This window comes from Meriones unguiculatus, chromosome 10 (assembly GCF_030254825.1).
Source record: "Meriones unguiculatus strain TT.TT164.6M chromosome 10, Bangor_MerUng_6.1, whole genome shotgun sequence".
NCBI classification, from domain to species: Eukaryota; Metazoa; Chordata; class Mammalia; order Rodentia; family Muridae; genus Meriones; species Meriones unguiculatus.
In genome coordinates, this window is record NC_083358.1 from 16,663,997 (window position 1) to 16,691,042 (window position 27,046).

The following is a 27,046-nucleotide window of genomic DNA, read 5'->3' on the forward strand; positions in this document are numbered from 1 at the left end:
AGGGTTTACCCCCATATTTATTTATTTACTTAACGTGTTTGCGCTCTCTCTCTCTCTCTCTCTTTCTCTCTCTCTGGGGGGGCGGGGGCTTGCTCGCATGTGGAGGACCAGGGAGGGCTCCCTGTAACCTTATTTTCTCAACCTCCAAATTCAAGACCCCAAGCAGAGGGCCTGGGAAGACTCAATGGATTTGGGGAAAGGACCGGAGCCGGTAAGTGCCCCCACTGGGAGCTGTCCAGAAAGCAGTTAGGAAGCTGGCAAACGGCCAGCAAGAGTCACAAGACGAGTCAAGCCGGCAGCGGCTTCCGGAGGAGGACTCTGGACAGAACAGCGGTCCCACAGGTTGGTCGGGAGGACTCCACTGGGGCATGGCTGCGTTGGCTCAGATTTGACTTTAAGCGGGAACAGCGGGCTGTGTGGAATATCTCCGGGAGGCGGAAGCGCGCGCAAAGGCTGCACCCTAGGGAAGGGGAATCAGGAGACCGGGGCTTGCGGCGTGCACTGTCAGTAAGGCAGGACACCGTGATCCGGGAGCAGCGGGAGACTGATCCTACTAGAATTGAGTGCTGGCTGCGTAGACGGGACACAGGGCCCCGTAGAATCCAGTGAGCAGGCAGCCACCGCTGGAGGAAGCGAGAGAACCGAAGAATTACAGAGTGGACTTCTCGGAACTCAGGGTGAGTTGGTTTCGATTCTCTGACTTTTGGAGGGGGCTGTCTGCCTGCTGAGCTTTGGAACTCAGGTGAGGTGGTTTCCATTCCCTGACTCACTTCCACGGGGCTGTCTGTCTGCTGAGATCTCTGGCGGCCTGTCAAAGAAGACTGGAGACCAAGGAATGGGGTTCGAGGAGGGGCAAAAGGGTGGGGACCCTCCCAGAGATGGGTGGGGACCCTCCCAGAGATGCCCAAGTCTTAGAGCGGATGGGTAGTCAGTAGGGCAGTTAAGGGACAGATGATTTGGGGGGAGGGAGAAGTGTTGAAACAGTTTCTCTGTGTAGCCCTGGCTATACAGCTGTACTGAAACTCGGAACTTGCACCATAGACCAGGCCTAAACTCTGTCCAGTGTTGAGATTAAAACGCAGGCCACCACCCCACCAGCACCAGCACTACCCCGCATCAATCCTAGTCCCTAAGTATGAATGCCCTCTTCCTTTTCTAGGGCCCATTTCATGCAAGGATAAAGTAAGCTAATGTAATGTTGTTAAAGGGGTGTCTGACTATTTATGTGTTGAGACAAAGTCTCACTGTGTAGCTATGGCTGGCCTGGCACTCACAGAGATGCCTGTCTGCCTCCCAAGTACTGAGTTTAAAGTTGTTCATGGCCAGGCCCCAGATAAGTCTGACATTTTTTTAATGAAGTGGGGTGGTGGGGTAAATTAATGTATTTACTACTATTTCCATAGTTTTCACCTTTGCTCTCATATATCCCAGGACAAGCCTTGAAAACTTGTGCCCAACATCTGGAAATGTCTGGGCCCTGGATGTACTGACTCTCTTTAAGAGTACCCTGACAGGATAGAGAGGAGGCGCAGCCATTGAAGTTCTCTCGGATTAACACCTGTGTCTCCTGTGGAACCCTGCGGACAGAGAGAACAAAAGCCCGTCTATTTATTATTGCGCACATGCTTGGTTTTTCTTTGACAGTTTGGCTGTTTCACTTTTTGACTCATAGTTTGAAGGCAGGTTGGGATTCTCGGGAATTGTTTTCTCCATGTTGTTATCTGATCTGTACGTGGGTTTCTTTTGTGAGTGTGTGTGTGTTTGTGTGTGCGCATGCGCGTGCGCATGTGTGTGTCACATATTCGTGGGTACCTGTAGAGACCAGACTAAGGTTCAGAGCCCCTGGAGCCTAAGTTACAGGCAGTTACAAGCTGACCGACATGGGTTCTGGTGTAAGGGCAAGAACTACTCTTAACTACTGAGATATTTCATCTAGTCCCAAGATAACTCCTTCCTGTTGTTATTTTAATTTTTTTCCAAGATAATTCTTAACCTGTTTCACTGGGACATTCTGAAGATTGCTATGGCTTAAGTATTTTTGAGGGCTGGAAACATGGCTCAGCACTCTTCTGGCTGCTCTCCCAGAAGACCCAGGTTTGATTCCCAGCACACAAATGGCAGATTACAACCATCTGTTAAGTCCAGGAACTACATGCACGTGGTACACATACATACAGGCAAAATACTCATCTACATAAAATAGAAATGAAGATGTTAAAAGGCAGAAGAAGGAAGGTTGAAACCTGTAGATAGGAGTGACATAGATTTCAGCATCAGCTTAAACCAGCAGCTCAACATTGTCGTCAACTTAGAATCTTCCCTTTTTCTATCATTCTTATGTAAGCTTCATTACAAGTTGTAGGAAGTGGGCTCTATGGAGTCCCCATTGCATTCACAGAAGAAGGACAAAAGGAGACAGGTGGGGTGCAAACATCTGGCTTTCAGAGGAGCCAGGTACCTACTTACAAACATTCTCTCCACCTAAGTTAGCTCATGTGCCAGTTGTTCCTTTGTAAAGATTTACTGGGCTGGAGAGATAGCTCAGAGGTTAAGAGAACTGACTATTCTTCCTCAATGTCCTGAGTTCAATTCCCAGCAACCACATGGTGGCTCACAACCATCTATAATAAGATCCAGTGCCCTCTTCTGGTGTGCAAGCACACGTGCAGGCAGACTACTATATAAATGATAAATATTTATTTTATTTTCGGTGTGTGTTTTGCATACATGTATACCACAGTGAAAGAGACAGAGAACTAGTGAGACTGAGAGAAGCGGCCATTTTTGTTTTTTGAGATAAGATCTCACACTATAGCCTAAGCTCATATAGCCTCAAACTCATATTAAAATTCTCCTGCCTCATCCAGAGTTGATTTTCAATCCTATATCCTTGGCCAATTGTGGTTAAGGTGGCCAATCAGAACTGGCAATGATCCTTTAGCAGACATGCCCTATTTTTGATCAACATGGTATTTTAGTACACATTTTTTTTTGTTGTTGTTACTTTTTTTCAAAAAATTATGGGTATGAGCTGGGCATGGTGGTGCACACCTTTAATCCCAGCACTCTGGGAGGCAGAGGCAGGTGGATCACTGTGAGTTTCAGGGCAGCCTGGTCTATAAAGTGAGTCCAGCACAGCCACAGAGAGAAACTCTGTCTCAAAAAAAACAAAACCAGAAAAATTGCAGGTATGTATGTGCAGCCAATACGTGTGTGTGTGTGATGTGGGTGCATCAATGTGAGGAGGCCAGAGGTCAAGGTCAGGTGGCTTCCCCTATCACTTTCCACTTTAATTTTTATACTTGTTTATTTGTTTATTTAAAGTGAGTGTGAGTCCACGTAAAAAGGTCAGGGGACAACTTGAGGGAGCAGGCCCTCCCAGAGCCAGAGTCACAGATATGCACCGCCATTACCCGGGTTTTTATGTTGGTGCCGGGGAGCCAAACTCAGGGCTTCCTGCTTGTTCAGCAGACGCTGTACGGACTGAAAATCTCCCAGCCCTAGGCAGTAACAGTTTCTAACCACTCTTTGGCTTGCTTGCAAGATTTATAATCAAGAGGTCTGACATGAAAGTCCAGATTTCTGGCTGCTCCTGAGAAAGTGAGAGGTCCTTTACCCTTACAGAGCAGCAGGTGTTGGCTTGCTGAGTAACTTCCCTGTGTTTCCAGATGGAGCTCGAGGGGTTTCTTTGACCATGTGCCGAAGGGCTAGCTTGTGGCTTTCTCCTGCAGGATTTGAAGGAAGGATGTGAATGACTGGACTGTTCCATCTATCCAACCGGAGAGGAAGCAGGAAACTGAAGTAAAAGGATAGGGAGGCCAAGGTCATTCTGAGACATGTAACAAGAGCCTGTTTCAAAGCAAAACAAAACAAAGCAAAAATGGAGAAGTGAAAGATGGACTAAAAGACCACGTCACGGAAACCGAAAGGAAGTTTTCAGGTTTAGATTTATCTAAACGTGTGTGAATGTTTCTTGTGTGTGAATGTTTTGCCTGTAGGTGTGTGTGTGTGTGTGTATGCATGCATGCATGCATGCATGCATGTATGCATTGTACCATGTGCATGCCTGGTGCCTGCAGAGGTCAGAAGAGCACACTGAGTCTCCTCTGAAGAGCAGCGTGTGCTCTTAAGCCTTGGGCCATTTCTCTGGCTCCAGGAGCTTCTCTCTAAGCTGTGCTGAAGATCACTCACACTCAGAGCCTTAGCTAATGCTGGGCAAACATTCCACCACTGAGCTATAACCCCTTTGGATTTTTTTTTTTTTTGAGACAGGCTCTCATTAGGTGGCTGGGACTGGCTTTGAACTCATGATTCTTCTGCCTCAGCCTCCTGAGTGCTAGGATTTCAGCACCACTACACCTCGCTGGAAGCATATCTCTTTGCAGCACTAGAGGCTAATTCTAATCAGCTCACGCCACTGGTTTGGGTTGCCTTCTTGGCCTTTGAAGATATTTCTGATACCTCAACAGTGTTAGGATAGGCTAAATAGGACCAAAATGCCCCCCCCCAATATAATGGTTTTCATACAATTGAAACTGCATCTTCAATCATAGTCCATAGTAGAAATTCTGGCAACATGGCAGCTTTCCTCCAAGCAATTATTCAGGAACCCAAGTTCATTTCTTTTGGATACCAGTATCCCCATGATCCTATCCTTGCAAACCTGTCTCAGCCCAAAGTGGCACAAATCCCATCCACTCACAACCCCACAGTCAAGTGCTAATCACATGGCCTCAAGGCGTCGCAGTGGAGGCTGAAGCTAGGGTGCTAGCTGCCCAGCACTTCCCAGTTCAAGCTCTGTTACAAGGACAGAATGGATTTGACAGACAGCTGTCTTTATTTTACTCGGTGGCGGTAACCCCTTTCTGGCTTTGAGATCACAGATACCCTTGACTCTCCAATAGCTTAGTAATAGATACTCAGGGGATTGTGGGACTTCAGCCAATCTATGGTTCTCTTCCAGGTATGAATAAAGTGGAGCAGATCATCTTATTAGGCAACCGCATCTATAAACAGTGTGAAAAGATGAAATACTGCCAGAAACAGTGCCAGCGTCTAGGGGAACGTGTGCGTGTCTTGCTACAGCTTCTCCAGAGGCTCCAAGCCCAAGGAAACAAGAACCTGCTGGATGACAAAACTGGTATCCTGGGCCGTTTTGAGGATGTCCTAAAGGAGGTTTGGGAGCAGACAGAAAAGTTCAGCAGTAAGTCCAATATTTGGAAGTTTATAACTGCGGGCAGTGAGAAGATACTCTTCCATGAGGTGAATGAGAAGCTGAGAGATGTCTGGGAGGAGCTCTTGCTGCTGCTTCAGGTTGATCAGTGCAGCAAGCAAGCATCCTGGCAGCAGGAAGATCGTCAGGATGCAGAGGAAGACCGGTGAGTGAGAGGAAGAATAGGTTGGATCTGGGGGTTGAGTGGAGAGGCAGATGGAATCGGGGAGTATCTTAGCCTCACTTTGATCTGCCAAAGGAGAGGAGTGATGAAGGAGTTTGAACAGTTGTGTCTGCCTGTGACTCAGAAAATCCCGCTATATGGTAAAATCTGGGGAAGCTTTTATAGAATAGGGGACACCTTGCAGCCTGTGAGTCTCCTTTGCCTCTCTACTGCATCTCTGCTCACTCTTTGATGTAATATTTGGAATTCCAGTTCAGAGCTTACAGCCCTAGCCTCTTTGGGACTCCCACTTAGGATTAAAAATAGAATTAAATAAAGCAAACTAAGGAAACGTGGGTTGGGTGCAGGGTACACAGCGCTGTTCTAAACCTCAGCTGGTGTGGTGGCACACACCTTTGATCCCAGCACTAGAGAGGCACAGCGGGTGGGTCTCCGTGAGTTTGAGGCCAGCCTGGTCAATGAGGGAGCCAGAACAGAAGTGTGTACTGAGTTGGGAGACCACATTAGAGGGTAGATGAGGTGACAGTAGCTCAAGCTAGAATGGCCCTCCTCGAGCACAGTGGAGGGTCAGGCTCTAGAGAAGCGAGGCATGGGCTAGGCTGGAGGTAGAGGGTAAAGGCTGAGCCTAGGTCACCAGGAGAGAAAAGACAAGGGAAACATGGAAACAAATACAACCTCCTTAGACCTATGACGACCCAGTAATATGACCCCGAAGCACTGTTGGCTAAAAGATAAAAATGAGTGGGCTGGAGAGATGGCTCAGCAGTTAAGACCACTGGCTGTTCTTCCAGGGGACCCAGGTTCAAGTCCCAGCACCCACAAGGCAGCTCACACCTGTCTGTAACTCCAAGGTCTGACACCCTCACACAGACAGACATTCAGCCAGAACACCAATGCATATAAAAATATAAATAAATACATTCTTTAAAAAGATAGAAGAGGCTTGTAGGAAAGGAAGCTGGTACAAGGCTACCTTTTTATCGGGGGAGTTATAGGCTGATGGCCAGAGACAGCCATGATGAGGCCTTTTAGTGAAGAGATCACTAGGAGAGTTCCTACAACAGCATCATGTGATCTAGCCTGGCCTGGCCTGTGTGCCAAGTGGCCCAGGGACAGGAACGAGGCAGGACTATAAACTTACCCTATAGCTACAAGGGCAGGGGAGGAGGAGGCCTGTTCCTGCCTCCAAGTTTCTGCCTTAAGCTCCTTGCCCTGGCTTCCGTGGATGACAGACTGTAATATGTTAACTACCTAACTAAAGAAACCTGTTGTAGTAAGTATAAATGGCTGTTGGCTATATAATGTTTATTATTAGCCCTAGGATTATCATGGCAGTATTATTCAGCCTGCCATCACAAATAATAAGACACAGATACCTGTCAGATTTATAATTGCCTTATTTACCTTGGGCTGGGCAGAGATTTTCCTTACACTGTCTCAATATCTTCACCGTCTCCCAGCCCCTTTCCAATGCCATCCACCTTAATTCTCCTCATCTGGTCTACCCTCCATACATAATCCCATGGTCCTTGCTTATATTCTTCATCTGGGCTTTTCCACACCATTATTGGAGTCCTTTCTTTTCGCCCACATGGTTTCTTCTCCACACTAACCCATCATGGCGTCCTCCTTCCTCCTCTCTTCCTGTCTGGGTTCTTCTCATGATTCTCTCTTGGACTCAAAAGCCTAGGAACCTTAGCCATGCCTACCCCATTCTGCCCTGCCCAGGTATAGGCCATTTAACCAACCAATCAGGTATGTCTTAGGCAGGTTTACAAAACAAGGATAGACAGAACCAGATCTTGAGGGGCCAGTAACATGCATCAGACCAACCTCCAGCAGAAACCCTTTCCTTCTTGTGACTTTGGTCATGGTATTTATCACAGTAACAGACAGCAGACGAGGACAGGAGAACACATAGATGCATATTTAGAGGTAGCTGTCCCGATGCTTTGATTTGGAGAGTGGTGATCCATGCCCTGTCAAGATGGCAGAAGGCATCTAAATGGGACAAATGAGGAGGCTTTTAAGCAAATTAGTACTTTTTTTTTGTAACAAGAGAAACCAAGACAACTGTAATCCTACCAAATACAGCCAGAGTGAAAGAGAATGGGGGATTGGGGCGGGCAGGCTACCGCAGCACAGAGAAGCTGACTCAAGTAGAAGGCAGGACTGGCTCCTGTCTTAGGGTTTTGTTGCTATGAAGAAGCACCGTGACCACGGCAACTATTACAAAAGAAAACATTTAATTGGGGCTGCCTTAAAGTTCAGAGGTGTAGTTCACTATCATTATGGCAGGAAGCAGGGCGGTGTGCAGGCAGACCTGGTGCTGGAGAGGTAGCTGAGAGTTCTATGTCTGGATCGGAGGCCACAGGATGGCGCCAGGCCCAGGAGGCACTGGGCCTGGCTTGAGCATCTTAAACCTCAAAGCCCGCCCCCAGTGACACACCTCCTCCAACGAGGCCACACCTACTCTGACAAGTTCACCTCCTAATGGTGCCACTCCCTGTGGGCCCATGGGGGCCATTTTCATTCAAACCACAACAGCTTCCAACTTTTCTAGCCTTCAGACTTTTCACGGCGGTCCACTTCTTCAGGGTGGCAGGATCCGTGTGTAAGTCAGTAAGCTGGAAGATAGGACTGACTTCCTGCTCTCCCCTCTATGCTTCTGTATGGGTGATAACATACACACAGCACCACATTCAAAAGATTTTTTTAAAAGGCCCAGCATGGCCGAGTATAGAGGTGCAGGCCTTTAATCTCAGTACACGGGAGGCAGAGGCAGGGGGATCTCTGTGAGTTCAAGGCCAACCTGGTCTACATAATGAGCTTTGTGAGACCCTGTCACAGAAAAAAAAAAAAAAGGCCCAGCATAAGGAATTAATCTCCCCCTCATTCTTGACCTCAAGGGACCCAGACACATACTCATTTTGTATCAGGTTTTTAACTGGTCCTCTGGAGATGTAATAATCTTGAGTATTCTTCCAAATAAATATCTGTAGATTTCTCTAGTATTCCTTGGTATACATAGAGCAGATATACTGATGAACATGTAAATTGTATCCAATTGTACAGTTATAAACAATTTCACAATGAACATCTTTGTGTGTGTTTCAGAATAATTTTAGGAGATACTCCCAGTAGTGGAATTCCCTGGGCTAATTGCTGGGTTAAAGGCAAGGAACATTTTCAGTTTTTATAGAGATTGCTATATTGCCTGCTACAGAGGCTTATATATTTATAAATCTTGAGGAAAAACATTTCCACGAGACTAAACATCTTGAATTCTCAGATTTCCTCAGCACTAAGCACACTGAGATGGTGAGATTTTATACATAATATAAATTATGCCAGGACTAGAGAGATGGCTCAGCAGGTAAGAACACTTCCTGCTCTTGACTGGTTTTATGTGTCAACTTGACACAAAGCTAGAGTCATCAGAGGGAAAGGAGCCTCAGTTGAAGAAATGCCTCCATGAGAGCCAGCTGCGAAGCATTTTCTCAATGGAGGAGGGCCCAGCCCATTGTGGGTGGTGCCATCCCTGGGCTGGTGGTCTGGGTTCTAGAAGAAAGCAGGCTGAGCAAGCCAGTAAGCAGCACCCCTCCGTGGCCTCTGCATCAGCTCCTGCCTCCAGGTTCTGTCTTGTTTGAGTTCCTGTCCTGACTTCCTCTGATGATGGACTATGATATGGGGGTGTAAGCCCAGTAAACCCTTTCCTTCCCAATTTGCTTCTGGACATGGTGTTTTCGCCTCATCGATAGAAACCCTAACTAAGACACCAGCGCTCATGTTGTGCAGCTCACAACCGCCTGTAACTCTAGTTCCAGGGAATCAATTTTTTTTCTGACCGACGCAGCGTGCCCACACAGAGCACACATTCATGCAGACACACGTCCAAATACAAATAGACAAAAATAACAAAAACTAATAATCAATCTTAAAGCACTAACAGTTCAGTGTTTTATAGAGATAAATTTATTTCTCGTTCAAGTAGGGTGCCTGAGACCTTCCGAGATGACTTTCCTCCTCAGGATGCTTCCAGAAGGCCAGCACTTCCCTGTTGATACAAATTCCCACTCCCAAAGCAGCCAGGTTAGGACACTGAATAGAGTAAAAAAAAAAAAAAAAGCTTCACTGAAACAAACAAACAAACAAACAAACAAAACCTCCTGACACGAGCAGCTTAGGAGAGGAAAGACTTATCTGAACTCATTCAGTTCAAAGTATTTCCCAGCCGTCCTGGCAGGAAAGGTGTGGGCGGTTCTATGGCAGTGGGAGTTGGGTGGCCGTGGCTCCCCAAATGTGACAGACCAGGAAGTAAAAAAGCAGACCAGACCAAAGGTGGGTATAAACTTCAAAGACTCACCCCAGGGACCCACTGCTGCCAACCAGGCCCAACCCTGTAAAGGCTCCGCAACCTTCAGAAGAGTGCCACTCGCTGGGGACCAAATGCCCAGAACACGACGAGCCCATGGGGATATTTCAGATGGAAGCCACATCTTTTTCACTCTCTTTCTTGGCCAAAGAGATTCACACAGCCAGGCTTCAAGGCATTTCCCATGTGTCTGAAAGTAGAAAGATGAATATTAACAGTAAGTAGTCTTTCCTAACCAAGCGTGTATTTAATAGAGTTTGGAAACTGTCACCTTGGTGGCTTTAATTAACATTTGGTTTTGATACACACGCAGTTTCGGTTTAGCACTTGTAATTTTTTTTCTTTATTTTTTAGCTCTTGTATTTTTAAGGATGTGTTAAACCCCCTTTTCCTGCAGAAATGAAAGTATGCAAGATCTCCTGGTGCAGTTGAAAATTGACATGGAAGAAATCAAGGAAACTCTGAAGCAGTGTAAGCTTGCCACGTGCCCGGTTGCAATGAATGCTCCCAAGTTAGAAGCCATCTGTTTGCTAGGAATTCCAGCCTACTCTGCTCTTGCCCTGCTCCGTTTTCTCTCCTGCATAGTACTGGAAGCGGCTCACAGGTTTTGGGATGTGGCCACAGTTAACCCAGGCTTCTGTCCTTGGAGTAGCACTTGAAAGTGGCCACTTGTCCAGCAAGAAATCCATAGCTCCTGTCAGAGTATTAAAATACACCAAGCATGGTGGGGCACACCTTTAATTCTAGCACTCCAGAGGCAGGTGAACTGAGGATAGCCTGCCTGTTCCACAGAGTGAGTTCCAGGACTATAGCCAGGGCTACACAGAGAAACCCTGCCTCAAAAATGAATAAATAATAATTGAATAGCATCTGTATCAGTCAAGTTTTGTCATAGTAACAGATACACAATATAGTGACTTAGATAGTTTACTGAGGCTCACAGTTTTGAAGATATTCAGTCCGCGATTGGTTATTAGCCCCATTGTTTTTGAGTCTGTGGCAAGGCAGCTTATCAGGGAGACATGTGATGAAGCGTAAACACCCACCTGATGGAAGAAGTAAAAAAGAGAGGAGGAGGAAGAGACTGGGGTCCCGCAATCCCCTTTAGAAGCATGCCTCCAAGTGCCTTAGGACCTACCATTTGTCCTCATCTATTTAAATGCCCACCATCTCCCAACAGCACCGTCCTGGGAACCAAGCTCTTGACACATGGTCCTTTGGGGACGTCTAACAGGCAAACTGTAACAGCATCAAAGCTTCAGTTCATTTACCGAATGTCTGTAAGAAATTCGAACCAAGGGCTTTGGAGATGGTTCAGTGGGTAAAGCGCTTGCTATGTTTGGATCCCTGGCATCTACATTAAAAACAAAACAAAACAGGCAGGGTATCTCAACATTGGAAGTTGAAGACAAGATCTCTGGGGCTCACTGCCCAGCAAGTCTAGCCAGTCAGCAAGCTGCAGATTCAGTGAGAGCTCTTGTCTCAAATATAAGGTGGCTACGGGATGGAGAGATGGCTCAGTGGTTAAAATGGTCACTAGTCTCTGCAGAGGACCCAGATTCAGGTCCAGCACTCCTTCGTCTGGCTTTTGGGGGCCATACGCACATGTGGTGCACATGCAGACATGCAGGCACACACTCCTGTACATAAAATAAAAATAAACATTTTTTAAATAAGCAAGATGGTAAGCGATAGAGAAAGACACTTGATGTCAACCACTGTGCGTACGTGCAAAACACATACGCACACAAGAAACTTCAATGAAATTTTGAGGCGCTCAGTTAATTCACTCACTCATTCATTCAATAAAACTCTAAAGATTTTGCTTCAGGCAGAGACTGTGCTCAGAAAAGGAGCTGACACTGGCTGCCTTCAGGGCAGAGGAGAGGAGACGACAGAGAGACAGTGCAAATGTGTCGTACGACTTTTTCTTTCAGGAGTGTATGTTCACATGTATGAAGGTGTGTGTTCGCGCGTGTGCTCCTGCGTGCACATGCGTGCACATGCATGTGGAAGCCAGAGGTCAAACTCAAGTCTTACTCTGCTGGAGCCCTCTCTATTTTGTTTTGTGAGACAAGCCTCTCACAGTGACCTGGGGCTCATCGGTCAGGCTGAGCTGGCTGGCCAGCAAACCCCAGGGCTTCACCTATAACCACCTCCCGAGGGCTGGGATTACAGAAGCTGTGTTACAGCATCATGCCCAGCTTTACGTGGATTCTAGAGATCAGACCCAGGTTTTCACACTTCTCTGGTGTCTTAGTCAGGGTTTCTGTTGCTGTGAAGAGATGCCATGAGCACAGCAACTCTCATAGAGGAAAGCATTTAACTGAGGCTGTCTTACAGTTCAGTCTCATTGTCATAATGGCAGGAAGCATGGCAGGATGCAGGCACATATGGTGCTGGAGAGGTAGCTGAGAGTAGTTATATATCTGGATTGGCAGGCAGCAGGAAGAGAGTGAGACACTAGGCCTGGCTTGAGCATCTGAGGCTTCAAAGCCTACCCTCAGTGGCATACTTCCTCAACAAAGCCACACCCACTCCCACAAGGCCACACCTCCTAATAGTGCCATTTCCTATGGTCCTATAGAGGACATTTTCATTTCAGACCACCACACGTGGCAACACTTTACAACTGAGCTATCTCCCTGCCTTCCTGAAGAGTCTATTTCTGTGATACCCTAGACACAAAGGGGAAAGACAGACTATCTTAATTTCTCTTGCTGTGATAAAACACCATAACCAAAAGCAGGCTGGAGGTAGGAAGTGATAGCTTCAGCTCTCAGGTCATACTCCATTACTAAGGGAAGTCAATACAGGAATTCAAAACAGAGACCTGGAGGCAGAAACCGAAGCAGGCAGAAGTGATGGAGGAATTCTGCTTGTTGGCTTGCTCCTCACGGCTTGCTCAGCCTGCTTTTTTAGAACACCCAGGACCACCTGCCCAGGGGTGGCACTGCCCACAGTGAGTTAGACACACCTACATCAATCATCAATCCAGAAAATGCCCATAGACCAATCTGGTAGGTGTATTTTCTCAATTGAGTTTCTTTCTTCTACAATGACTTTAGCTTATGGCATAAAACTAGCTGACACATAGTTCAAAGAATGATTTTGTCTATGCCCATCTTATTAAACCAAAGTATTACCAGTGTAGATGAGAAGTTACTTATGGGAGTATGCATAATCTTGGGCATCTGAATGACCTAAAAGCTTCCCACAGTAGCATGAATACAAACTTAGGAAAGCTGAACCACTGTTCTCCTCCACAAAAGTCTCCTCTCACCCAGCAACTGTTTACTATGGAGAGACTTTTGTGAGTCATGCAAGTTTCTTGAGCTTCCTCAGTCTTGTAAGTTTCCTTGAGCTTCATGAAATTTCAAGGAAGAAAATGAGGAATCCATGAGGAAACAGCCAGAAAACCGACAGCAATATATTTGCTGAACTTGAACTGTGGCTCTGTTTGATCTGAAACGACTAGTCATTGTGCCAGGGACCTAGTGCCAAGTTGTGTGGCAATAGGAGTAGAGACAACTGTGAGATGAGGAGGCTGGCATTAGAGCTGGAAAGATAGGCAAGACCGAAAAAGCAGGCTGGGGACATTGTTCAGTGGTAAAGCGCTTGCCAATCGATCACAAATCTCTTGGTTCAAAGCCACGCATTGTAAGAAAAAAAATAAATTGGAAGAGAAGGACAAGAAAATGCATAAAACATCACTGTAACCTTTAGCTGTGTCTCTACATGTAGCTCAGAAGCAGAGGACCTTCTACCCTGAGTTGAGCCCATTGGAAGCTCCAGTCAGAACCGGTTCTAGCTCACATCACAGAGTCCACCTTCCAACACCTTCTTAGCACACTGACCTTTTGTCTCCTTCTGTCTCAGGCTCACTAAAACCCAGGCGGGAGATCCCACAGGAACAAATCAAGGAGATTAAGAAGGAACATCTTGGAGCTCCATGGACCTTACTGAAGGAAAATAAACTCAGCAAGCTTTACAGAGGAGAGTATCACAAATCTCCAGTCACCATCAAAGTATTTAACAACCCGCAGGCCGGAAGTGCTCAGTAAGCTGTATTGTATGACTCTTCATACATATCAACACATATTCTCTACAACTTCCCAAGGAGAAACTATTATTAGTAACTAGGGGAAATCAGGCTCTAAAGGTTAAATCACTTAATCTGTGTTATTAAGAAACAGAGGCACAGGCCTTTAGTCCTAGCACTTGAGAAGCAGAGGCATGCAGATCTCTGTGAGTCCAGTCTACAAATGGAGTCCAGGACAGCCAGGGCTCAGTTACACAGAGAAATCCTGTCTCCAAAAACCAAAAAACAAAAGAAGAAGAGGAGGAGGAGGAAGAGGAGGAGGAGAAGAAGGAAGGAGGGAAGGAAGGATGAGAAGGAAGGAAGGAAGGAAGGAAGGAAGGAAGGAAGGAAGGAAGGAAGAAGCTGGACGTGGTAGCACACTCCTGTAGTCCAAGCAGGAGATCTCTGTTAGTCTGAGGCCAGCCTGGTCAACAAATCGAGTCCAAGATAGCCAAGGCTACACAGAGAAACCCTATCTCAGGAAAAAGAAAGGAAGGAAGGAAGAAAGAGAGAGAGAGAGGGAGAAAGAATCAATGGCTATAGGGCTGGAGAATTGGCTTAATATAGGGCCTGTTGCTCTTCTAGAGGACCCAGGTTAAGTTCTCAGCACCAACATCACAGCTCACAGCATCAGGAACTCCAGTTCCAGAGGATTTGACACCCTCTTCTGGTCCACAGGCACCAAGCACGCTGTGGTACACAGACATACATGCAGACAAAACATTCATGCACACAAAAGAAAAAGAAAAAGACTTTACTTGAACAACTCTCTTCCTCAACCCTAGAACTTTTTCCTTTTTACTCATGGCCTTATGTGTATTTCAAAATTTACACTCTTTTCCAGACATAGTGGTACCCTCCTTTAATCACAGCACTCATGAGGCAAAGGCAGGTGATCTCTGAGTTCAAGGCCAGCCTGGTCTATATAGAAAGTTCCAGGCTAGCCAGGGATGCATAGAAACCTTGCCTCAAAACAACAACAACAAAATTGTTGCCTTGTAATCCTGTTTCTCAATCCATCCCCTTCACATATAATTCTCTTTGTGTGTGTGTGTGTGTGTGTGTTCTGGGAATTCTACAGGCAATAACTCTAGAGCTTTGTTCTTGTGCTTTCCTGTAAAATACGCTCTCATCATTATTAGTCTTTCATAGGTGAGACAGTGGTATGTCTGTTGGAATACTTTCTTCACTTTCTTGGTTCAGCATCACGGAAGATGGAGCCCCTTTATTTGAGGGGAATCCAGTGAATCATTCAGTGTTAGTCTACATTCTGCCTATTTCCCATGACGTAAGACATCTGCTTCCAACTTTCTCCCTCTGAAAATAATGGCACCATGTGAATCCCCTAATGAATGTGTATGGCAACTTTAGGTACTAGGAATCAAACCCTGGCCTTTACACGTGGAGGCAAACGCTGCCACTGAGCTACACCCCCAACCCTTGTACAGGAATTTCTTTGGGCTGTAGCTCCGGGATAGGACCTGTAGCATAGGTCCCACACATATTTTAAACTGGCTAAGTCCACCAGGAACTCTTAGGCTGGAGTGAGCATTACACTCCCAGCTGCAGTGCCTGAGAACATCCTTTTCATATGTTGATTGACTCTTGGGGTTTCTACATTTGTTTTATCATAAGAAATTTTCTTTTTTTTTTTTTTTTTTTTTGTTTTTCAAGATAGGGTTTCTCTGTGTAGTTTTGGCTATCCTAGAACTTGCTCTGTAGACTAGGGTGGCCTTGAACTCATAGAGATCAGCCTGCCTCTACCTCCCAAGTTCGGGATTAAAGGCGTGCACCACTACCTCCCAGCTTGAGATCGTTTATTCGTATATATATATACACGCTTAGCCAGCTCAGTTTTTAGATTTTTGCTTGCTTCCAAAGAACTAGATTTCGTTGTGACATTTTATCTTTCTATGTACGTGTGTGAGTAAGTACATCTGCAGGCATGAAAGCCAGAGGCATCAGATTCCCCCAGAGGCTGGTTACCAGAAGTTGTGAGCCACCCACTGTGGGTGCTGGGAACCAAACTCAGGTCCCCTGGGAGAGTGGTATGTATGCCCTGAACGGAGCCATCCCTCCATCCATTCATTATGGCATTTCCAAATGCAATTTGTTTTTCTCTCTCTCCTTCCTCCCCTCAGTAGCCTCCCTTTCCATTTTCATGTCACAGGTGACTTTTTGCCCCTCCCCTCTTCTCTCAACACCTCTTGTGATCTCCTTTCTAGTGTCAGAGTCTGTACCCAATCTCACAACCCCTTACTTGCATACAAACATTAGGAGTCAGGATCCACATATGATGGAGAACATGTGATTTTTTTTTTTTGGTCTTCCTGTGCCTCCCACAGAGGTGAGTGCGCACCCATGTCTAATGCTGAATCACTCACAATAGCTATTCAGCTTCTCTTTTCTGTGAATTACCTCTCCATAGCCTCTGCCCTCTCCTTTGTCACATTTGCAATTTCTATGTTTTTTTCTCAGTTGCATAAGATCCTTGAATACCATGGACGTCAATCATTTGTCAGCTGTAGATATTGCAAAAACCTTCCGTTATCACATGATCTGCATCTTAACTTTGTCCTTGATGTCCATGATCGAACGTGCATCTTTAATTTTTATTTAGATATACCAGAATGTCACCTTATTATTTGTGCTCTCAAAATACACTTCCCTATACCTAGAACTTTATCCATCTCTCTATCTATCTACCTACCTACTTATTTATTTACATAGGGTCTCACTATGCAGCTCTGGCAGGCCTGGAACGCTGGCCTCACTCTCATTGAGCTCCACTTGCCTTGGCCTATACAGTACTGGCATTAAAGGTGTGCCAACACACGTAGAGTTGTTATTATTTTAAACCTTTATTAAATTTTTGTTATGTCATTTTATGTGTGCAGCTGATTTTCCTGCATGTACGTCTGTGCAACACTTCCATTCCTGGTGATTGCAAAGGCCAGAGGAGGTGCCGAATCCCCTGGTCCTAGAGTTATGGATGGTAGTGAGTCACTAGGTGAATGCTGGGAATTGAACCGGGGTGCTATGGAAGAACGATCAGTGCTCTTGACCTCTGAGCCATCTCTCCAGCCCCCAGTTTTAGTTTTTAAGTTTAGGCTTAAAGTTTAGGCTTTATTCCTCCTGGAATCAGCTTTTGTATGTGATACGATGAAGGGTCTAGTTTCAGTTTTATCCACAGAGTAAGTCCATTTTCTTATGTTATCTAGTAAATAACCCATCCTTTCCTCCACTGATGGGCAGCACACTTATTTTTGTGTAAATATCAGTCTAATTCCTACATCTCTGAACCATCCCATGGGTCAATTTATTTGTCTTTGCATCAGTGAACATACTGATTGGGTTTTTTTGGGGGGTGGAAGCGTCTGTTGTTTGTTTGTTTGAGACAGAGTCTCATTAAGTAGCCCTGGCTTGCTTGGAACTCACAGAGATCCTCCTGTCTCTGCCTTTATAGTACTTGTATTGATGACCTTCACCATCCTGCCTGGCTTTGTTAATTTTATTTGTAAGGTTTTTTTGCTCTTTTCACACTATTGTAAATTAAATTATTCTATCTTTGTTTTCAGATTTCTCATAACTAGCACACTGAAATACAGTTGATTTCTACATGCTTTGGCCTTGCTCTGCCTCCCTGACAGATCTTGGACAAATATCGTTTTCTCTTTTGGTCCACAATCATGCGAATGAGCAGACTGAACTGAACTGATGGGGCCTTACTAATTACTGACACCCACATTCCTGAGGCCATGTTCTGGAAGGGATTTTGTTTATAAAATTTCACTTAATAAATAATCCCTAATTTTCTTATTTTTGCTGATCAAGAACACATACCACAGTTTCTCAGGACATTTACCAAAATAAAATATGACTGGTAAAAATAAATAAATAAATAAATAAATGACCTCGACATCTTAGTTTGCCATATAAATCACAAAGAAATGCAATTCTATCAAATACCAGAAAGAGATGAGCAAATCCTACTCTTCTTGTCACAGATGCTTAGGGACCAATTCTGCTACCAAGTTCATCTGGGAGGTTAGACTTGCAGCCAGACTTGCAGTTTTCCCTGATACCAAGAGATTCTGATGGTGTCTCAAGCCCCTGCTATACTCTACATTCTTTGAGGGGCCACCAAAGTCCCAAAGCTAATTTCTCCTTTCACCCTCCTAGAATAGTGAGGGACACTTTCAACAATGAGATCAGAACCATGAAGAAATTTGATTCTCCCAACATCTTGCGTATATTTGGGATTTGCATTGATGAAACAGGTAAGAGGGATTCTGGTACTGGTCAAGTTTTGAACACCTAGGATATGCTGTCTGTGTTTTAGTATGTTACTTTTTTTTTAAGGGACATTTATTATGGATTCATAGATGAGAGCTTAAGAGGTTAGAAAGAGAGTCGTGGCCAGGCAGTGGTGGTGCACACTTTTAATCCAGTACTCAGGAGGCAGTGGCAGGCAGATCACTGTGAGTTTGGGGCCAGCCTGGTCTACAGAGAGTTCCATGATATCCAGGGCTACACAGAGAAATCCTGTCTTGAATAACCAAAAACAAAAAACAAAACAAAAGACTTGTGAAGGTAGTGGCCTCGATCAGAGATCCACAGTGCTGGGATTAGAGGCCTGCGCCAGGGCGGCCCAGCTATTTTGCTTTAAGACAGAATCTCAGTATGTAGCTCTGGCTGTCCTGAAACTCAGTTTCCTGCCTCTGCCTCCTAAGTGCTGTGAGCCATGTGGTGCAACACCACACTCAGCACTCTTTATTTTTTAATGAGGCTTTAATTGCTTCTTATCCTTTAGCTAAAACCAAGTGGCACATTTTTAAGGTCTCGGACCACAGGATAGAAATGAACACATCCAAGGTGATGAAGTCACCTCGGCCATTACCTGAGAGAATTAAGAGCTGCTGGAAGTTTCCTTCAGATGGAGACGTTATACTTTAAAATCGGGTTGACTCACCTCAGGGCAGAGTGTATCTCTCTAGAAGGAAGCTGAGAGCTGATTTGCAGTGTGGAAGCCCTGAGTGGGGCTGGATCTTCACAGCGTCTGCTTCTTCTCCACTAGTGGAGCCCCCCGAGTTCTCCATTGTGATGGAGTACTGTGAACTTGGGACGCTGAGGGAACTACTGGATGAAGAAAAGGACCTCACAATGAGTGTGCGCATTCTCCTAGTCCTGGGGGCAGCCAAAGGCTTGTACAGGTACCAGAGGGTTAAACGGGCACAAAGAACTGGAGGCCTCTGACGGAGCTACTGATGACCTCAGAGATGATGGCAGAGCAGGCCAGAAGCCCCAAACGGTTTCCCTCCCTACCACCGGTTTACTACCGACTCTGATGCTAGGCGAGTGTGTTTTGCTAGGTTGTCTACAGATAACTGCCCACACGAAGGAGGGGTATTGGGGGGGCCTCATTATCCCATTAAAGGTGATTGATGCCAGGGTCATTAATACACCCTACCTTCGGTTGTCCTCAGGCTACACCACTCGGAAACACCTCTTCTTCACAGAAACATCAGCAGCTCCAGCTTCCTGGTAGCTGGAGGCTACCAAGTAAAGGTGAGTGTCTGCCCCAAGGGCTCCCCGGATTGGTGCCTTCTTATTTCTCTCTCAGATTTTAGAACTGGGTGCATCTCTTCTCCTGCTTTTACAGCCTCCTGGGTGCCCACCACAGAACAGCTCCCACCCTCTCCTCCTACTCTGGTGGGCCCACCTTCCTACCACCTCACCTCGCAGAGCAGGGATGAGCTAAGGGTCATTTTTTTTCTAAGATGCTTAGACACCGCCTCCACCACTACAGTACCTACCAGGGGGTCTGCTTATGTTCAGCTAAGCATTCAGCTTCAGAGGAGCCTCATGCATGAGGCCACACTTGGCATTCAGGGTCACTTACAAGGATCTCCCAGGGAGCACAGCTTGCTAACAGCATCAGCGCTTCTCTCCGGCAGGAGTCCTCACATCCGCGAGACAGTGGCTTTGTTCCTAGCAGTTGCTAAAGAAAGGGTTTCCCATTAGGTGGGTTTGGGGGCCATCCAGGCTTTGAAGTCTCACGACTTAGAAGGGTCAACATCTCACACAGCCCTGCAGACATACTGTCCAATGGCCCTGAAAGGGATGAGCCAGTTTCCACAAATAATATTTGCTACAAAGTACAGCTTGCCTATCGGGTATTTATGGCCCTCCAAACCCCACCCTAAAGCAATTCATATATCAGCACTCGTTTTTATCATTAGGTTACAGCATAGGTTGGCGTTCTACCTTTATCAATTTTTCAGAGGAACAGAAGTGAAGGTGAACCGAAAATCTACCATTTTTCTCAGAGGAAAAAAGGGTTTTTGCTAACTCTTTGTCCAAAACGCCAAAAACTGTAAAGAAATGTTTTGTCATCCATAGATACTTTTTTCTTTCTTGTTTTTAATGACAGAAACAAAAGCGCACCTAAAACTGAAGCTTCTGAAAGAACTGCATGTTCTTGCCCATCTTATATCACTCCTCAAACTTGACCTTGGACCCCAACTGTCCTTGAGTTTCAAAGCGGGGTCCCTGAAGACATCCTTGATGGTGGCCCTTTTGTCCAAGGGAATATCCATAGAATACCTTGTGGGCCTGAAGTGATTGTAATCTTAAGTGTTTACTTAATCTGACCTCTTGGTGGTTTTCTTCTTGCCCATGGCTGCTGTCACATTGCTGGGGCTAGCTGTCAATTCCAGCCACCGGAGCATGGCTATGGGGGAAGGAGGACTGAGATACCGTCGTTGACATTCTTCACTTTACATCCAGACTGGCATGCGGACAGGAGCAGTAACTTTCTGAGCTTGCCCATTTCAATAGCAACCAACAGGCACCCAGCAGAAGGATTCGCAGATACTGTTCTTTCTTCCAGCTTCACGTAGACAGAGCTTTTTTGCCTTTCAGATGCCTTCCCTACCTAAGTGTCTTCTGTTGTCATTTTTTGTTTGTTTTGTTTTTTGTTTTTGTTTATTTGAGACAGGGTTTTTCTATGTAGCCCTAGCTGTCCTGGAACTTGCTATGTTGATCAAGATGGCCTCAAACGCACAGAGAGCTGCCTGCCTCTGCTTCCTGAGTGCTGGAATTAAAGGCCTGTGGAAACACACCTTGTGCTTCCACAGCTATGTACTTTAGCCTTTTCTTGACCTGAGCCCTATATTTGAGTACATAGATGACTCTGAGTACCTGGCTGACTTTGGTCAACTTGTTCTCCTGCACACTGATGATGGCTCCATAGGGAGCAAGAGCATGTACTCCCTTTAGTCATGCTACGGCATCTTTAGAATTCTGTGACCACTTTGGGTTGACAAAGATAACTCACATGTTTCGTGTAAAATCCAGAAGTGTAAAAGTGTCTTTTATTCACCTGATGTAATTATCACTTCAGAGGCTTACTGCTGAATACTAGGCCTTTTCTAGTTCTTTCTGAACTCTGGCTGGCTGATTCAATTCACCTGTTCTGGCTCAAAACTCCTCTCCAAGCTAACTGATTCAGACCGGCTTCCCTCAACTCAGCTTCTGACTGAATTGCTCTGGTTGGCCTCAGATTAACTTTGGCAATATGTTCTAAGCCAAAGTTAATCTGAGGCCAACCAGAGCAATTCAGGCCAACCTGGCTGCTTCTCATTCTCTGGCTTATTTTTTTTATTTATCTGCATCTAGCTTGTTCTGTCTTTGCAACCTGTCTCTGTACAACTGTCCCGGTAAAACTGCTTCTGAACTTCACGAACTGAACTGACACCAACTCCACTGTACTGGCTCTCAAACTGACTGATTCACTCACTGAACTCAACTGCACTCCCCTGTGAACTGTGATAAATTGAACCTACAATGTCAACAAACACATACTCTTAAGGCACCTTTGGAAATAAATCCCCAAAGGAAAAGGCCACCCTCAACTCCCATCCTCTACCCCTCCACCCAGGAGCTTGCTTTTTCAATATATACCTGTTGGTGATTATTAAGACTTAATATTGATTTAACAGTGATTATTCCTAAACCAGCTGTATACCCAATCACAACACAGAGACTAGGATTTACTTAATTAACTTAGAGCACAATGCTGGGCAATAGTTACTCCATCCTAAACCTCCAAGCCCACATAGTTTCCTCCCATTCAAATTTCCCACATTATACTTGCTTTTAGTCATAGGTTAGATTCAGTTCATCTCTCCTCATGGTTCCATGTCCTCTCTTCCCAATCTCTCCTCTCCTACTCCTCCCACTCACTTCCTTCTCCACAAATGGAGAACAGATGGTGGCATGTTTACACAAACTTGAGACAGGTGATGCTTAGAATTAACAACAATGGAATGCAATGTCCTATTGAAATCGGATAGTGGGGTAGAGCAATCAGCGTTTGAATGAACAAGGGTAAACTGTACACACTCCACAAGAACATCAACATCATACCAACATAAACCTCTAACTCATCTTTCTGTCCAGCTTGCAGGATTTGAATTAAGCAAAACACAGACTTCCATCAGTCGGAAGACAAAGAGCACTAAGGCAGAGAGATTTAGTTCGACAGCATATGTCTCCCCTCAGAGACTGAAAAATGTGTATTTGGAGTATGACCAAAAGGCGGAGATATATAGGTATGTTTGTGTTCATGTACGGATTCTAACTCAGGTGGAAGGGACAGGACGGTCCGAGGCAAACTCCTCCTCTGAGGACCATCTTCATTCTATTGAGTGGGGTTAGGGGTGTAGGTCAGTGGCAAAGAACTTGCCTAATGTGCACAGTTTTCTAGCTTCTATCCCTAGCACAGGGTGTGGGGGTGGGGTATTGACTGGAGCTGGGTGGTAGCCAGGAAATTCAGAGTTTCCAGAAAAGGCAGAGGGGGCATGGGAAAAGAAATGTGCTAGGTGCTTAGTTTCTGGGTTTTACTCTTAAATTTATATATTTTAAATATATATAATATATATAATATGTTATATAATATGTGTGAGCGTATATGCACCATACGCAGTGTCACAGAGGCCAGAAGAGGGCATCTGATCCCCTGAAACTAGAATTACAGTTAGTTGTGAATTGCCATGTGGGTGCTAGGAACTGAACCCAGGCTAGCAAATGCTCTTAACCACTGAGCCTGCTCTCCAGCCAACTCTTTTTTTTTTAATTTTTAATGTATCTCTGCGTGTATGTGTGTGTGAGAGAGGGGGTGGTGAAAGCGTGGCATGCATGTGTGTGAAGAGAACAACTTTTTAGGGTCATTTCTCTCCTTCCGCCAGTACGTGGGTTCCGGAGGGCGGCACAGCAAGTGCTTTGTCGCCCGCCTGACAAGCCCTTGGTTTTCTTCTAGCTTTGGAATTGTGCTCTGGGAAATTGCTACTGGAAAGATCCCATTTGAAGGTGAAGAACATGAAGGCTGACTTGCTGAGGTTGGGATTGGGTTCTCTTCTGAGAGACCAGAAATTTCCCATCAGTGTTGTCCTACCCACTTGGTTCTCTAATGTAGGAATTACCTGAGCTGGTTGGTAGTCATTAGAAACTCTTCTCTTCTCTTTTCTTTCTTTCTTTCTTTCTTTCTTTCTTTCTTTCTTTCTTTCTTTCTTTTCTTTCTCTCTTTCCCCCTTTCTTCCCTCCTTCCCTTTTTTCCTATTTTTTCTTTCTTTTCTTTTATTCCATGCTGAAGTCCCTCATCCTAATCCTAGCTGTCAATATCCAGAGAGAAGAATGTGAGTGAAATTTTTAAGCCTCACAGCCTGTCTTTTCCATGCCAGGCTGTGATTCTAACATGATCTACAAGCTGGTAGCTGAGGGCCGGAAGCAGGAGCCAGTGGGTGAAGATTGCCCCGAGTTGCTTCGGAAGATCATTGATGAATGCCGGGCCCATGAGCCCTCTGAACGGCCCTTTGTGGATGGTAGGACTCTTTCTGGCTTAAAAAAATTGCAAGCCACAGGTGTTATTTCACAGTAAAAGGTTTTTGTTTTGTTTGTTTTGTTTTGTTTTGTTTTTAAGCTCCAATAATAAAGTAGTTCACACTCAGGGGTAGGTCTGCCCTGTAGGGGACATTGAAAAAAGTCTAAAAATGTTTTTGATTGTTAAAATTGATGGGAAGGGGAGACTGGATGTGTGTTCTTGGCATCTAATGGCTAGAGATTGGGGTGTTATTTGGTTTATAGGATAGAGTGTATCTTAGTGGTACAGTGCTTCCCTGGCATATGGGAGCCCCTGGGCTTAGCCCCGAGCACCACACACACAAAAGTTTAATGTAGAGCCCTCAAATTTATGTGGTATCCCTCCCAGTGAAGAATGATGGACCCCAGATGTCAGCAAGGCGCCGGGGTTGGGGGGGAGTTTCAGAGGATGGAAACAGGTTACTTTTCTCCAGCCTATTTCTTTTCTTTCTTCCCATCTCTTTATCTGTTCCTCTCTGACTTTCCTACCTCCCTTCCCTCATTCCTTCTTTTCTTCTCAGCATCCTCGGGATTATTTCCTTGATTTAGACTTTTTTAATGTTTTGTTGTTGTTTGAGATAGGGTTTTACTATGCAGTCCTGCTGGTCTGGAACTCACTATGTTGACTAGGCTGTTCTTGGACTTGAATTCATAGAAAACCACTTCCCTCTGCCTTTCAGATGCTGGAATTAAAGGTGTGCATCATCACACCTGGTTTATTTACATGCTTGTTTGTTTGTGTGTGTGTGTGTGTGTGATGTGTGTGATGTGTGTGATGTGTGTGATGCCCAGAAGAGGGCATCAATAGTCCTCTGTTTTTCTACCTTTGTTGCGTGCTGGGCTGATTCAAGTCTTTTCCTGATCCCACAATTTCATCTCTAAAACCAGGAATGTGCTTGATAAAGTGGGTAATAACGAGTGGCCCGGGACTTGGTGGGAGCTGACATTTAAGATACTGAGACCCTAACTCCTCCCACTGCACTGGGCTATGGTTATCAGTTCCAAGCTGCCGTGTGCATGTTCTGTAATGTTCTTGAGATACAGTGCTCCTTTTGAGCAATGTTGTTTGACTAGCTTCCTGTTGACTTTGTCCCGTTGTATGACAGTTTCTGCTGACTCCCTCCCATGTCTCCCCTGGAAATAGTATATAAGGTGCTGAACTGCATTATAAGCTTATTTGGCTCAAAGATAGATTATGTAAGATCTCTTATCCCCAAACTGTCCTATCTTCTCTAACTTTTATTCTCTTTATTGTTTGGTCTCCTGGTCCTCCCTCTCAGGACCCTGTCACTGAAGAATAACCTGGAGATCCAAGTCCTCCTCCTGTTCTTTTTGAGGCAAGGTCTGTTCTTGGGGCTTCCTTTTCTCAGCTAGAATGGCATCCAGCAAGCCATACTTTTGTCTTTGACCAACCCTCAGAGTTAGGATTACAAGTTTGTGAGGCACTGCCATGCCTCTTTGGGATTTGGATTTTCAAAGATGGTATGTGTGCAGATGGTTTAGGGACCAAGCTAGACCAGGCAAACACTGTTTCTGCGTATTGTCTCCTATAGACATGCCTTTGTGTTTCTAGCTTAGCTGTCAGTAACCTGCCCTTGTCTCATTTTCTGTTCATTCATTTTCATAGGAATCTTGGAGAGACTTGCTGCATTTAACTGAGTTGTATATGCAAACCTAAACCAAAAACTCCTGGGACAAGAAGCTGGAAGAGGGGCAAACTGGGTCTCTGTCTTTCATATCTGTTAACATCAAGTTATTGCTGGGTGCAAATTTCTTTTCTTTTCTTTCTTTCTTTTTTTTTTTTAAGATGGGGTCTCTTCATGTAGCCCCTGCTAGCCTGGAACTCGCTATGTAGAACAGACTTGCTATGCAAATAAAATAGGGCTCAAACTTAAAGCAATTTCCCAGTTTTGCCTCCCAAATGCTGGGATTAAGGAACTAGCCCACCACACCTGGCAAAGTTCTTAAGTTCTTATTTATTACAGATAGAAAACAATTTCATGGGGATGGATAGATGGCTTATTGGTGAAGAACACTGGCTGCTCTTCCAGAGGACCCAGGTTCAATTCCCATCAACAACATGCAGCTCACAACTGTCTGTAACTTCTGTTCCAGGGGGTCCAACACCCTCATACAGACACACATGTGGGCAAAACACCAAATGTCCATAAAATAAAAACGAATTATGCAGTAAAAGATATTTTAAAAGTGAACAATTCCAGTCCAGTGTGGTAGTACATGCCTTTAATCTCAGCATTTGGAAAGCACAGGCATGCTGGTGTCCTTTTTAAAAAAACTCTTTTTATTTACACTATTAATATCTCTTTCTCCCTACTCCACCCCAACATCAGGTAGGGAGGGGGGGCGCTGTTCTCTTAGCTGCTTCCTGCTGGTCAGGGTCATCAGGTCCCTCGAGCCAGTCCAATCCTCATTTCAGAGATCTTCAACTTCTGTCTTGCAAAAGCACCCAGGAGCAGCAAGGAGGAAGTAGGAGCAGCCTTGTTCTTTCTTGGTGCCTCAATATTCTCTGGACTCCGGCATTTATTCTCTCTCTAGAATCCTCAGATATAAACTATCTGTAGCTGGCAAAGAGGCAAATAGTTTGCTGCTGTGGACCATCTGAATCAGTCCCATATCCCACACCTGGGATTAAAACGAAACTGGGTTTGTAGCCACAACAGAGGCAGGCAGATCTCTGAGGCCAGCCTGATCTATATAGCAAATTCCAGGACATCAAGGACTACATAACGAGACTTGTCTCCAAAACAACAACAAAAACAAAAGACCCAACGCCAACCATAAAGAACTCCCAGTAAATGTAAAATATATTTTTAACACTAACTGCAGATTATTTGCAAAACTTGACAAATGGTTTTGTGTCCACATCTCTTTTTGTGATTTGACGGCTCCTATCAAGAAATGGTTTCTGTTTCTCCAGCATTTGAGTCTGAGCTGGCATGATGGCTTGATCGTATCAAGAGGATGTGGAAAAAGTAGCAGTGGACCACCACCAAGCCTAGGCTCCAAAAGCCTTTAAAATGTTTAATCCTCTTCTTAAAACAGTGCCCTTCCATGAGCAAGGCATGTTGGAAGATGAGGATCTACACGGAACAGAGGCAAAAGGTTCCATCTGAGTTCATGCTAGGCCAGCGAACCTGGCAATTGATCCAGTTGCATGAGTGAGCCCAGTTAATACTAAAGAACTGCCCAGCTGAGCCCACCTCACTACCATGTCACAAAAACATGAGCTCAATAAATATATTCCTGTCTTAA

General features: G+C 45.2%; 1 protein-coding gene across 4 annotated transcripts; it reads left to right on the forward strand.

Annotated features, from left to right (window-relative positions):
• The first annotated feature begins 7 nt into the window (after window positions 1–7).
• Mlkl (mixed lineage kinase domain like pseudokinase) lies at window positions 8–27,046 on the forward strand. 4 transcript variants are annotated; one of them, XM_060391953.1, is made up of 12 exons: window positions 8–677; window positions 4,964–5,378; window positions 10,169–10,242; window positions 13,651–13,831; window positions 18,035–18,132; window positions 18,930–19,065; window positions 19,339–19,420; window positions 22,316–22,467; window positions 23,175–23,224; window positions 23,596–23,736; window positions 25,054–25,115; window positions 25,401–27,046. In XM_060391953.1, exons 2-11 carry the CDS (start codon window positions 4,966–4,968, stop codon window positions 25,065–25,067), a joined length of 1,341 nt encoding a protein of 446 aa, XP_060247936.1. In that variant the 5' UTR covers window positions 8–677; window positions 4,964–4,965; the 3' UTR covers window positions 25,068–25,115; window positions 25,401–27,046. The 4 variants fall into 4 exon arrangements, with proteins under 4 accessions (XP_060247936.1, XP_021488182.1, XP_021488183.1 ...); XM_021632507.2 differs by lacking the exon at window positions 25,054–25,115 and having other exon boundaries at window positions 9–677; window positions 26,837–27,046; XM_021632508.2 differs by lacking the exon at window positions 25,054–25,115 and having other exon boundaries at window positions 15–677.